General features: G+C 38.5%; 1 protein-coding gene across 5 annotated transcripts in view; it reads right to left on the bottom strand.

The window, feature by feature from the left end:
• Positions 1-12,330, bottom strand: part of LOC132295491 (sodium/hydrogen exchanger 8) — a 109,524-nt gene that overhangs the window by 80,078 nt on the left and 17,116 nt on the right. For 4 of the 5 annotated variants that reach the window (XM_059793776.1, XM_059793778.1, XM_059793777.1 and 1 more), the window contains 4 exons: positions 8,968-9,045; positions 8,727-8,884; positions 8,435-8,536; positions 8,238-8,355 (listed from right to left, as the gene is read on the bottom strand). In XM_059793776.1, coding sequence (XP_059649759.1) covers positions 8,238-8,355; positions 8,435-8,536; positions 8,727-8,884; positions 8,968-9,045 — 456 coding nt within the window. Of the gene's footprint in view, positions 1-8,237; positions 8,356-8,434; positions 8,537-8,726; positions 8,885-8,967; positions 9,046-12,330 lie in introns of those variants that run through there. The other variant, XM_059793780.1, reaches the window with a different exon arrangement.

The following is a 12,330-nucleotide window of genomic DNA, read 5'->3' as shown; positions in this document are numbered from 1 at the left end:
CTCTCCCTCTCTATGTTTCTTGTATTAGTTTCTTCATCTTATTTTTTAAAATTGTGTTCCCCAAATTTTTTAGGTTATAAGTTCTTCATTTTTTAGGTTATAGTAAGAATAGGAAAAATGTATTATCTCACTAAGCTTGCGCACTTTAACCATTGAGTTGCGAGTGTTAGCATATATGATAGCCATGATTTATGGAATGACTTACCATATTAGCAAAATATTCTATAGCCATAGAATATGCGTTAGAATACATTGTGATTTGATTTAGATTTAATTTAGTTTTCTTTCTTGTAATATGAGCATGTGCTCTTTTTTATCTATAAATATTAGCGCTGTGAATGAGTGATTCATCTCATTCAAACCTTTTACATATTTCTCTTATCTTTCTTCTACATTGTATTTCTACTTGGTATCAGAAGCAACACTTTTCCACACCTTTCAGTAGCCTTGCTACTTGTGCGACAGCCACCTTAGGCTATTTGTGACATCGTGTGACGTTGCCTATATATGTTTTTCTATGTTTCTGTTTTGTGATCGAAAACATGTATTTTTAAGTTTTACAATTTCTTTTTTACTCTTCTAGGGTTGGGTAAATTGGGATAGTTGGTCTCCAAAACCTAGAAGAGCTTGGGTAAAAAAAAATTTAGCCTACAGAGAGGTTCCGGATAGTAAGAAGGATGTTGTCTGGCTATATATAAGCGGGCAGTGCTCCTTAAAAAGAGTATGTATTTGGATATTTTGGGAATGGTTTAAGGAGACATTGTTATTGTTTATGGTCTGAGGAGACCCTTTGATTTATTAACAGAATTTGTTGTGTTTTTGGAGTTTTTTTATTGTTGTGTGACAGATTATGGCAGATTCAACGTCCTCGACTGTTAATTCTCTTGGCTCAAGTTATGTGGGTGGTGGTACCATTTTTCCCACCAACTCATCAGAAAATCCAGGACTTCAAATCGCCACAGTGAAGTTGGATGGCTCTAACTATTTGATTTGGGCACAGTCTACCAAGATGTTCATTGGTAGCAAAGGCAAGATTGGCTATATTACTGGTTGTGAGGAAGAGCCAGCTGAGTCAGAGAAGGCATATCCACAGTGGTTTACAGATAACGCTATGGTTATGTCTTGGCTAGTCAATTCGATGCAACCAAACATAGCCGTTGGCTATATGTTTATGAAGACTGCTAAGCAGATTTGGGATTCAGTTCAACGCACTTATTCTCAAAGGCAGAATAATGCATGGATTTCCAGTTGGGACGAGATATCACCAGGATTTCTCAAGGTGACTTGACAGTTTCAGGTTACATCGCCAAGCTTCATGCTATTTGGGAGGAGAAGTCATATTATGATTCCTTCCACTCTTTGAAGGATCCATATGAAGAATCGAGTGTTTCAGTTTCTTGCCGGGTTAAACGACGAGTTTGAGTATGCTCATGTTCATTTATTAGGCGTATCTTCATTCCCTACTCTTGAGGATGCATACTCTTATGCGTTGTCAGATGAGAGCCGTCGGACTCGTCCATTAGGTGTTGTTTCTGTTGATCGTTCTGCTATAGCAGTTCGGGTTCCCAACCTTTCAGGAATTGCACCATCCCAATCAGTTCAGAGCTCTACCACTAGTCCACCTCTAGGACGACAACGTGGATGATGTGACCATTGCGGAAAAATTGGTCACATCAAATCTTGTTGTTATGCTCTACATGGACGCCCACCGCAACAGAAACAACCACCTCGATCCTCTGCACATTCTGTTACACAACTAGTCTCGTTGTCAACTCCCGACAACTCTGCCTCTACATCTTCTGCCACAGTTACCTTGACTCAAGTTGATTTAGACAAGTTCAAACAATTCTTCAACCAAATGGAGGCATCATCTCAACCAACCTCTACTTATGCCCACTCAGGTACTATTGCGTCTACACATAGCGTATCTACATCTTCGACACCATGGATCATTGATTTTGGTGCATCAGACAATATGACTGGTATATCCTCATTCTTCCAATCTTATAGTATCTAATCTGGCCATCGCAAGGTACGCCTTGCGGATGGCTCTCCTTCTTCCATTGCTAGGAAGGGTCACATATCAGTTACTTATCAAAAAAAAAAAAAAAAAAAAGGTCACATATCAGTTACTCCTTCATTAACTTTGTCAGATACACTTCATGTTCCACAGTTGACTACAAATCTTATTTCTGTTAGTAGAGTTACCAAACAATTAAATTGTAGTGTAACATTCTTTCCCTCTCATTGTATTTTTCAGGATTTGGTGTTGAAATGGACGATTGGCAGTGGGCGTGAAGTGGACGGTATATACCTGTTGGATGCTCCTTTATTACCTTAAAAACATTCAGTTTCATTTTCTAATTCTGTTTCATCTAATAAAGCCCTACTTATGCGTTGGCACATGCGTTTAGGACATATTTCTTTCAATTATTTAAAACATTTATTTCCTTCCTTATTTTGTAACGTGACAGTGTCAGATTCATCCTGTGAGACATGTCACATAACTAAACATGTATGTTCCAATTATCCTGCTAGTAGTAATAAATCTGCTTTAACACCTTTTAATCTTATTCATTCAGTTATGTGGGGTCCTTGCCCTGTTACTTCTAGTCTTAGATTTCGATATTTCATGCTATACATTGATGATCATAGTCGTGTTACATTGGTTTATCTTATCAAAACCAAAAATGAGGTGTACACCATTTTTAAAAATTTTATGACAATGGTTTAGACTCAATATGGTCGTACCATTAAAAAATTTAGATCTGACCAGGGTACGGAATACACTTATGGGGAGGTACAGCGGTTATGTACAGAATTTGGGATTGAGCATCAGATGGCTAATGTTAAAACCCCTCAGCAGAATATGGCCGTTCTGAGAGAAAGAATCGCCACATCCTTGACTTAGCCAGAGCAATCTGCATTGGCATGAATGTTCCCCGGTCATTTGAGGGAGATGCAGTTCTTACAGCTATTTACATCATTAATAGGACTCCTTCTAGGGCTCTTAACTTTGCAACTCCACTCTCAATCTTACATCCCAATTCATCTCTTTTTTTTTATTCCTCCGTGAGTCTTCAGGTGTGTGTGTTTTGTTCAGCAGTTTGGGTAGACTCGTACAAAGCTTGACCCCGAGGCTTTGAAGTGTGTGTTTTTGGGCTATTCTCACTCTCAAAAAGGTTATAGGTGTTACCATCCTCCCAGTCGTCGGCGGTTTATATCCACGGATGTTTTTTTCTTTGAGCATACACCATACTATAGTGGTTCAGTTGGTTCTCAAAGTGAATGGATCCCATTAAATATAATTGATGATCACCATCTTCCGTCTTCAACTCCTCTACCTTACCTGGTTCGTCTTCTATTATTCCTCCTCGTGATACCCCTCCAGCAAGGGGAATTGTTCTTTTTCCACAGGTTTATAGTCGGAGACAATAGGTACAAGCTTCTACTCGCACAATCAACTGCCTTGTTCCTTCGGCACTAGCTCCGCCTTTTCAAGCTATTGTTTCGTTTGATGATCGCCCCATTGCTCTTTGAAAGGGTAAACGTTCTTGAACATACCCTATTTCTAATTTTGTTTCTGATTGTGCTCTCTCACCCTCCTATCGGAGTTTTCTTGTTCTTGTTACCTCGATTCCTCTTCCTTCTAGAGTTGTAGATGCACTAGCACAACCTCAATGGCGTGATGCTATGACAGAAGAACTACAAGCACTTGAGATAAATCAGACTTAGGACATGGTTCCCCTTCTTATTGGACGAAAGGTTCTGGGTTATCGTTGGGTGTCTACAGTTAAGCATACTCCAGATGGGTCAGTTACTCGTTACAAGGCCCAGTTGGTTACCAAGGGTTATGCTCAGACTTATGGCATAGATTATCAGGAGACATTTGCCCCTGTTGCCAAGATAAATACCATCCATGTATTATTTTCCATTACTGCGATTCGATCTTGGCCTCTATTTCAGTTAGACGTCAAGAATGCATTTCTCAATGGTGATTTGCAGGAGGAGGTGTACATGGTTCCTCCTCCGGGCTTTCGTTCTCCTGCTCATTCTCGTATGGTCTGTCGTCTTTGTCATTCTTTGTATGGCCTCAAGCAGTCTCCTCGAGCTTGGTCTAATCGCTTTGGCACTGCCATGCTCAAGTTTGGTTTCCATCAGAGTGCAACTGATCATACCTTGTTCTTACGTCATTCAGGTAGTAAGACAGTTGCTCTCATTATGTATGGCGATGATATTGTTCTTACCAGAGATGATATTACCGAAATTGCTAAGGTTAAGAGCTATATTGGCCGTCAGTTTGAGATTAAGGATCTTGGTCCCCTACAGTACTTCTTGGGCATTGAGATGGCTCGCTCCAAGACTGGCATTTTCATCTCTCAACGCAAGTATGTTCTTAACTTGCTATCTGCTTCTGGTTAGCTTGACGCTCATCCTGTTTATACTCCAATTGAGTATAATCATTGGTTAGCTAATTCTAAAGGGGAGTTGTTGTCAGATTTTGGCTAGTATCAACAACTTGTGGGGAAGCTCATCTATTTATCCATGACTCGACCTGACATTACTTATGCCATGAGTGTCATTAGTCAATTCATGCACTCTCCTCATACCCCTCACCTTGATGCAGCTATATGGATCCTTCGCTACTTAAATGGGTGTCTGGGCCATGGTATTTTGTTTTCCAATCATGGTCACTTACGTGTTGAGGCTTGGACAAATGTCGATTATGCAGGATTAGCTTCAGATAGGAGGTCAACTTCAGGTTATTGTACCACTATGGGTGGTAACTTGGTTACTTGGCGCAATAAGAAGCAGAATGTTGTCTCTCGATCTAGTGCAAAGGCAGAGTATAGGGCTATGGCTCTTGGGATATGTGAGTTGCTATGGCTGAAAACCTTGATGACAGACTTGTGCCTTCCAGTGTCTCTTCCATTCTCACTCGCTGCGACAACAAGTCTGCCATTAGCATGGCAGCAAATCCCGTTCAGCATAACAAGACTAAACATATAGAGGTGGACCGTCACTTCATTCGAGAGAAGATCATCTCTGGTCAAATTTGCACTCCATTTGTCACAAGTTCTCAGCAGCTTGCAGACATTCTTACAAAGGGCGTTTGCAAGATTGTGTTTGAAAATGCATTGTCCATGTTGAGCGTTTCAGATATCCACGCATCAACTAGAGGGGGAGTGTTAACATGTATAATAGCCATGATTTATGGAATGACTTACCATATTAGCAAAAATTTGATTATGTTATAGAATATGCTGTGATTTTATTTAGATTTGATTTAGTTTCCTTTCTTGTAATATGAGTATGTGCTCTTTTTTATCTATAAATACTAGAGCTGTGAATGAGGGATTCATCTCATTCAAACCTTTTACATGTTCCTCTTATCTTTCTTCTATATTGTATTTCTACTACTGTAAACGCCAGTCTCTCAAACAGTTAGTATTAAAAATAAAAATAAAAATAAAATCAAATAAGAAATAAAACATAAGAAAATCCAACAGTTACAATGACAAAATGCAGTGAAAGTACCCTCATGATAGACATGCTCATAATAACAAATATTAAGACTTATATTTTCAAAAAAAAAAAAAAACATACTATAATATTTTTATATTTTTTATTAGTTTAGATATATAGTGCTAGTTTGGCCCCCCAATTGTCTCCGCCCCTGATCTTGACTAACAATTTTTTTTTTGAAGTATGATTTTTTCTCAAGAGGGGAGCGCTCCCAAAGGAATACAAAGACGCCTAAGACGACACTATAATTTCAAGCTATCCACAAAATCCAAAAGATGCCCCAAAGATTTACAATTGACCCAAAAAAATTAAAGTAGAAAGAAAACTGTATTTGAGAGACCAAATAGGGGACTCGTCTCCATCAAAGGATCTCCTATTTCTCTCACGCCACAAACCCCACCATAAATAGGGGGCTAACAAATATTTAATATGATTAGACAGTATAATCTATTTGTTAGGCCAAGTCAATAGGACTTTGGTTGGCAAATTTCAAACAAAATGGAGTCCACAATAAGGAATTTTGGTTTTGTTTATGCTTTTATAATTTAGTAAAATTAAGTAGTTGATTTACCTTTTGTCCAAAGGTGCATCAATAAATTCAAAACTTCATCAAGGGCAAAAAGGTAAATTCTGCACTCACCAAATGAGGGTTCATATGCTTTCATTTCATTACACATGTTAGGCTTTTCAAATTACACGTTTTGATCTATAAAATTGAATTCTGGAATGCATAAAACTATAGAAAGTCAAATCCTAATTGGACTAGGACAGAGGAATTAGATCTAGGAAGCACGGACAAACCTAAAATGGCAAAGAATCCGTGTCAGACGCGGACACGCGCCGGACACGCCCCGACACGTGTCGGACAAGCCATAAAATGTGTCTAAATATTTTTTATTTTTTTTAATATTCGGACATGGAGTGGACAAGGCATGGACAAGCATCAAACACGCCATGGTTATTCGGACACGGAAGGCACACTGTGAAATTTTTTTTTTTTTTTATGATAAGTAAGCTTGGGAATTTTAAGAAAGTTTTAGAAAGAAAGCTAGGTTAAGTGTAACTATGAGGAGTTGTTTAATAGTTTTCAATAATATGATGGTCATAACATAATTACTTTAAAAAATTTGTTTTATAAAACAATTTTATATTAAACAATCAGATATTTATGCTTATACTTAGTTCAAATGTTCAAACTCTTGCATATTTAAGTTTCTTTGTTTTCTCCTCTTTCTTAATCCTCTTTCTATCATTCTCTATTTTTCCTGACAAAGCACAAATTGTTTTTTCATTATTAGGTTGATAAAAATTAATATTACTCTTAATTTCTTAAAGTACAACATCATATATGTAAATATATATATTTATTATTCGCTGTGTCCGTGTCCTGATTTTTTAGGATTTGTTGTGTCGCCGTATCCGTGCCGTACCGTATTTGTGTCCCGTATCCGTGTCCGTGCTTCTTAGAATTAGATCCATGATACATCGATGGATCAATTGAATCCCGCTGCACCAATATCGATGGATTGATCAAGTAAATCAAGTAAAATATGCAGAAAAAGAGTTTTCAAATAGGATTAAAACTCTTTTTAAAACCTAATCTTTTTCAGCCTCCAAGGTTTTTTATAAAGACTGTATTTTAAGAAAACCTATGCAAGCGCACACAAAATATATAGAGCATATATTGAACATCATATAATTTTGTGAGGCATAAAGAGCATCCTAGCAAAACAATTGCTCAAATTTTCTTTAATTCATCATTTACTCACCTCCTTTCTCTTCTACGGCACTCACCTCCTCTGGGCTAGCCTTTTTTATACAGTTATATATAATTGTGCATATAAACATGTATATATGGATTTCTACATTGTATTTGTGTTGGACGGGGTAGGAACAAGTTTTCTGACCATGGCTATAAACGGGGATCGGAATCCCATCTCAAACCCATCCCAGGTTGGGGACGCGTATGGAAAGAATTTTCTTATTTAGGGCAAGGTCAAGGAAGGGGTGCCCCGCCCCGTTGCCATCCCTAGCTTTGGCCAAGCCTTAAAGTGCCTTGGGATTTTTTGGTAAAAGTGTATCTTTAACAACTATTGAGGGTAGGACCCTACACATAACCGCCCTCCCCAAACGGAAGTGGGATTTGATCCGGCATCTCTGATACAATTAACCAGAGACGTAACTAGCTAGGCTAGTTGACACCTTCCACTATTGTGAATACTAAGAACATGTTATCACTAGCAGATTTCACACCTACAAATAGATACTACCTATATTTTAATAAGGTTGCAAATTTTTATCACATATTCTAAAAATGATCAGTGACAACTCTCAAATAATAATAAATTCTACTATATTCTTACTTATAACAAATGGCGAGAAAAGTGAGAAAAAAAAATGGAGAGCCAAAAGAACAATTGGCTAGCAAACAAATATATAAGAACAAAGGGAAATTGATTAAATCAACTGCAACTCGGGCAGACATGACGAATCAAGAACACTGCAGAGTAAAATACCATTTCATTTCAGTTCAAACTAAATGGACTATGAGATGCAACAACACTTTCAGAGATATTATGTTTACAAATGTAATAAACATACTTCTTTCAATAAATAAAAATAATAAGAAGTTAGCCATATCAATCAAAAATAAATGATGAAGGCATGAATCTATAAAATAAAGGGTGTCCCAAGCTTGGGAAGACACATACAGTGAAGTAAGCTATGTAGCTGACTGCAAAGGTCAATGTGATCTCTATCACTGTGTCATTGAAAATAAATCCAAGCCACAAGACAGATGCTATTCCAAAAGCCAGACCGATGCCTACACTGGACAAGAAAAGGGTATTTTTAAAGAACTTATATCTGGCTAGCATTATTAGTCGAGATTGAATTAAACATCACATACGCTCCAAGAGAAACTTGTGTCAGAAATTTGACTACAGCGCCCCAGTTAAAGCTCCAGCCAATGACCATTTGATAAAATAGCTGATAGACCACAATTGCTGTCCTGAAGATCAAAATTGAAGTCTTCAAAATAAGACTGAATATGTTAAGGTGTAATGAAGACAAATTCTCATTATATTTCAAAGTAAACGATTTGTTAAAGTAATTAGATGTTATTAATAGAACTACTTGGAAAAAACAAAATATCTATGTTTAAAAGAAGGATATAATGAAAAAGTAATCAAAGTTAATACCCATCATTCATCAAGGATTCTCCTTCGATTATCGTATTCAGCTTTTTGCTTGCACCAAGCTCTTTCAACAGAGCCACAACAGCCACAGGGTCAGTAGCACTAAGAAGTCCCCCAAGCAACAGCGATGTTTTCCAGCTCCAGTCATATGGAAAAATGAGCTGCAGAATGTTTTTGCACAACATATTATTGCAAGACAAGAACACTGCCATCTATACAGCATAGTTCAGCTGCTTCAGCAAACCTTTAGAGCAGATCCAAGACAAAAGGTTGAAATAAGAACACCGGGTCCAGCAAGGAGAAGCATTTGTACCATACACCTCTGCATTAGAAAAAAGTAAGAACAATGTGATACCTGATCATCCTACAATGAACATGAGAGGCAATAAAAATAAACTCAAAGAGATATAAACTTAAAGAGATGTCTAGAAAGACTTTGCAATATAAACATAAGAAAATGTTAGCCAGTCCTCCAACAAAATGAGACGAGCTTTCAGTAAGTGACACAGGCCAAACAGTTAAATGACTTGACAGAATATAAGGCTTTATCAAGCATTGGTAATTCCTAAAGTACATCAAAAAAAAAAAAAATCACAGTAGACTTCATTACAGGCTTCCAAATTTACCATTAGGGGCAAGAAACGGCTCTTGAGAGAGTTGGAAAACAATGGCTTCTCATGTAGGGGTCATCTTTTTTTTGTGAATTTAAATGTGTGACAGAGGTGCAAAAAGCATTGTGAATCGAAGAAAAAAAAATGAGAATAATTTTACAGTAAAATAAAAAAACAGATAAATTAGTATGTCATTCTACGTGATCTAGAATTTTAGCCATGACAATAAAGGTATGCAGTTTTTGGAAGGGAAAGTATCTCTACGCTGCCACGTCAATGCCACATGGACTAGAGACTTTCAACCTTGAATTTCCACACTGAACTTCAAAGATGACAAGGTGGGAAAGAGGGAAAATCATTCAAGAAGGAAGCAAAACCTTTGACTTGCTTGAGACTAGGGGTGATGCAGGGCCATTGATTGAGTTGGCGGAGAGGGTTGGGGTAGTGTACTTTTTAATGGTGGACCATGAGGACCTGGTTTTGGTGCGTGCAGCACTCAAGCAAGCTTCAGTTCAATGTGAGGGAGAAGGATAAATAAAAGATCCAATATCTGATGTCTTGCTGAAGATGGTGAAAACAGGAATGAGGAATGTTGACTTTAAGATATAATCAAATCAAGAGTTAAGTGATAAAGAAGAAGAAGAAAAAGAGAAGAAAGCGGATGAGAGAAAAAGAGGGGGGGGGGGGGGGGGGGGGGTAAGAGAGAGAATGAAAAAATCCTTTCATCCTTCCACCACATTCTATTTCTAATAATAAGTTTTAGAAATTACACATAAACCCCAACATGATATAAGTAATAACAAATAAGCCCCTGACAACACCCCCTCAAGCTAGTGCAAAGATATCTATCATGCCCAGCTTGACTAACATATTTTGCAAGTAAGTCTTGCTCATACCCTTAGCTAAAACATCAGCAACCTGATCATGTGTGTTGACATATGGAGTACAAATCAGCCCAAGACGAAGCTTTTCCTTGATGAAGTGTTAATCGACTTCAATGTGCTTTGTCCTTTCATGTTGAACTGGATTATGGGCAATGCTAATAAGAGCCTTGTTGTCACAATACAACTTCATTGACTCGTGAACAAGATACCCCAACTCACCCAACATCGTGCGTAGCCATAACAACTCACAAACTCCATGTGCCATGGATCTAAACTCAGCCTCTACACTAGATCTAGCTACTATAGACTATTTCTTGCTTCGCCATGAAACAAGATTACCTCCAACAAATGTGCAATATCCTGAAGTAGATCGTCGATCTGTCACAGACCCTGCCCAATCAGCATTAGTATAGGCTTCAACACGCAAGTGGCCATGACTACCAAACAATATCCCCTTACCAGGTGAACCCTTGAGGTAGCGAAGAACATGATGAGCTGTCTCAAGGTGAGGTGTACGTAAAGCATGCATAAACTAACTAATCACACTAACAGTGTAGGCAATATCCGGACGCTTGAGAGATAAGTAAATCAGTCTCCCAACCAATCGCTGAAATCTTCCCACATCATCTAATGGGTCTCCATCTATATCATTAAGCCTATGGTTCTGCTCAATGGGAATATCAATAGATCTAGCTCCAAGCCTGCCTGGTTCAGCCAACAAATCTAACACATACTTCCGTTGATAAATGAACACCCCTTTCTTCGATCTACACACCTCGATGCCAAGAAAGTATCTCAATGATCCGAGGTCTTTAACCTCGAACTTTATCCCCAAGAATAACTTCATTCGAAGAATCACTCCTGGATCATTTCCAGTGATAACAATATCATCAACATATACAATAAGGGCATTGGTGCAGCCCTGGTGCTTCTTGATGAAGAGAGTATGATCTGTCTGACTCTGTGTGTACCCTACTCTTTTCACAGCAGTGCTAAACCTCTCAAACCAAGCACGTGGCGACTACTTTAACCCATACAGGGCTTTATTTAGCTTGCACAATAAATTCTGACCATTGGCAAGCTTAAACCCTGGTGGCATAGTCATATACACCTCTTCCTCCAAGTCACCATGAAGGAAAACATTCTTTACATCCAGCTGATGTAAAGGCCAATTCAAATTAGCTGCCAAAGAAAGAAGAACACGTATAGAGTTCATCTTGACAACTGGAGCAAATGTTTCCAGATAATCAATTCCATGGGTCTGAGTAAAGCCTTTTGCAACTAACCGAGCTTTATATCTCTCAATTGTCCCGTTTGCGTGATACTTTATTGTGTAGACCCATTTGCAACCTACTAGTTTCTTACCCCTAGGTAATGGAACAACATCCCAAGTACCATTCTTCTCAAGGGTGTTCATTTCTTCAAGCATAGCCTTCTTCCATGGAGTTTGACTGAGAGCATCTGAAACACTAGAAGGAATAGATACATAGGAAATACACGAAGTGAAAGCACGATATGTTGGAGATAAGGCATCGTAGGATACAAACTGAGATATGGGATGTGTTATGACAAATGCAACGAACCCAAGTTGAACCAAGAATCACGACAGAAAAGTAAACACGCCACACAAAGATTTATAAGTGGTTCGGCAACAGTCTACGCCTACGGTTGGGATTCGCCAAAAGTTTTCACTGTGTGTAAAATCGGAGATTACAAGTTTTCAGCCCCTCACTCTATTTTTGTACGAATATCAGAGTCTCTCTCTTCCACCACTCCAAACCCTAAGCGTTCTCATATATCGGGCTACAAGAGACAAATTAGGGTCCACAACCCATGAGCAAAAAACGGGTTAAACTTTTTCAACGGGTCGTCGGGTCATAAGCAGGTCGCAACACGACCCGGCACCAAATTCGGGCCACAATATCACAAATCTCCACCTTGGCTCGAATTACAATCTCCAGTTATTCCTTTCGCCGCCTCCATTTGCCCCTAAGGGCCTTAGCAACTGCAAGTACCAATCAAGTCCAGATAATGTCTAAACTTGAGTGTAGGAATGACCTTAGTCATCATATATGCAGGATTCTCTGCTGTCCCAATCTTCCTCACTGCAAT

The sequence above is a fragment of the Cornus florida genome, unplaced genomic scaffold (assembly GCF_030987335.1).
Source record: "Cornus florida cultivar Cherokee Brave unplaced genomic scaffold, ASM3098733v1 CherokeeBrave_3.0.0_Hap2_Chr02, whole genome shotgun sequence".
In the NCBI taxonomy this organism is placed as follows: Eukaryota; Viridiplantae; Streptophyta; class Magnoliopsida; order Cornales; family Cornaceae; genus Cornus; species Cornus florida.
Note: the sequence above shows the minus strand (reverse complement) of the source record. Positions and strands in the feature narration are given on the sequence as shown.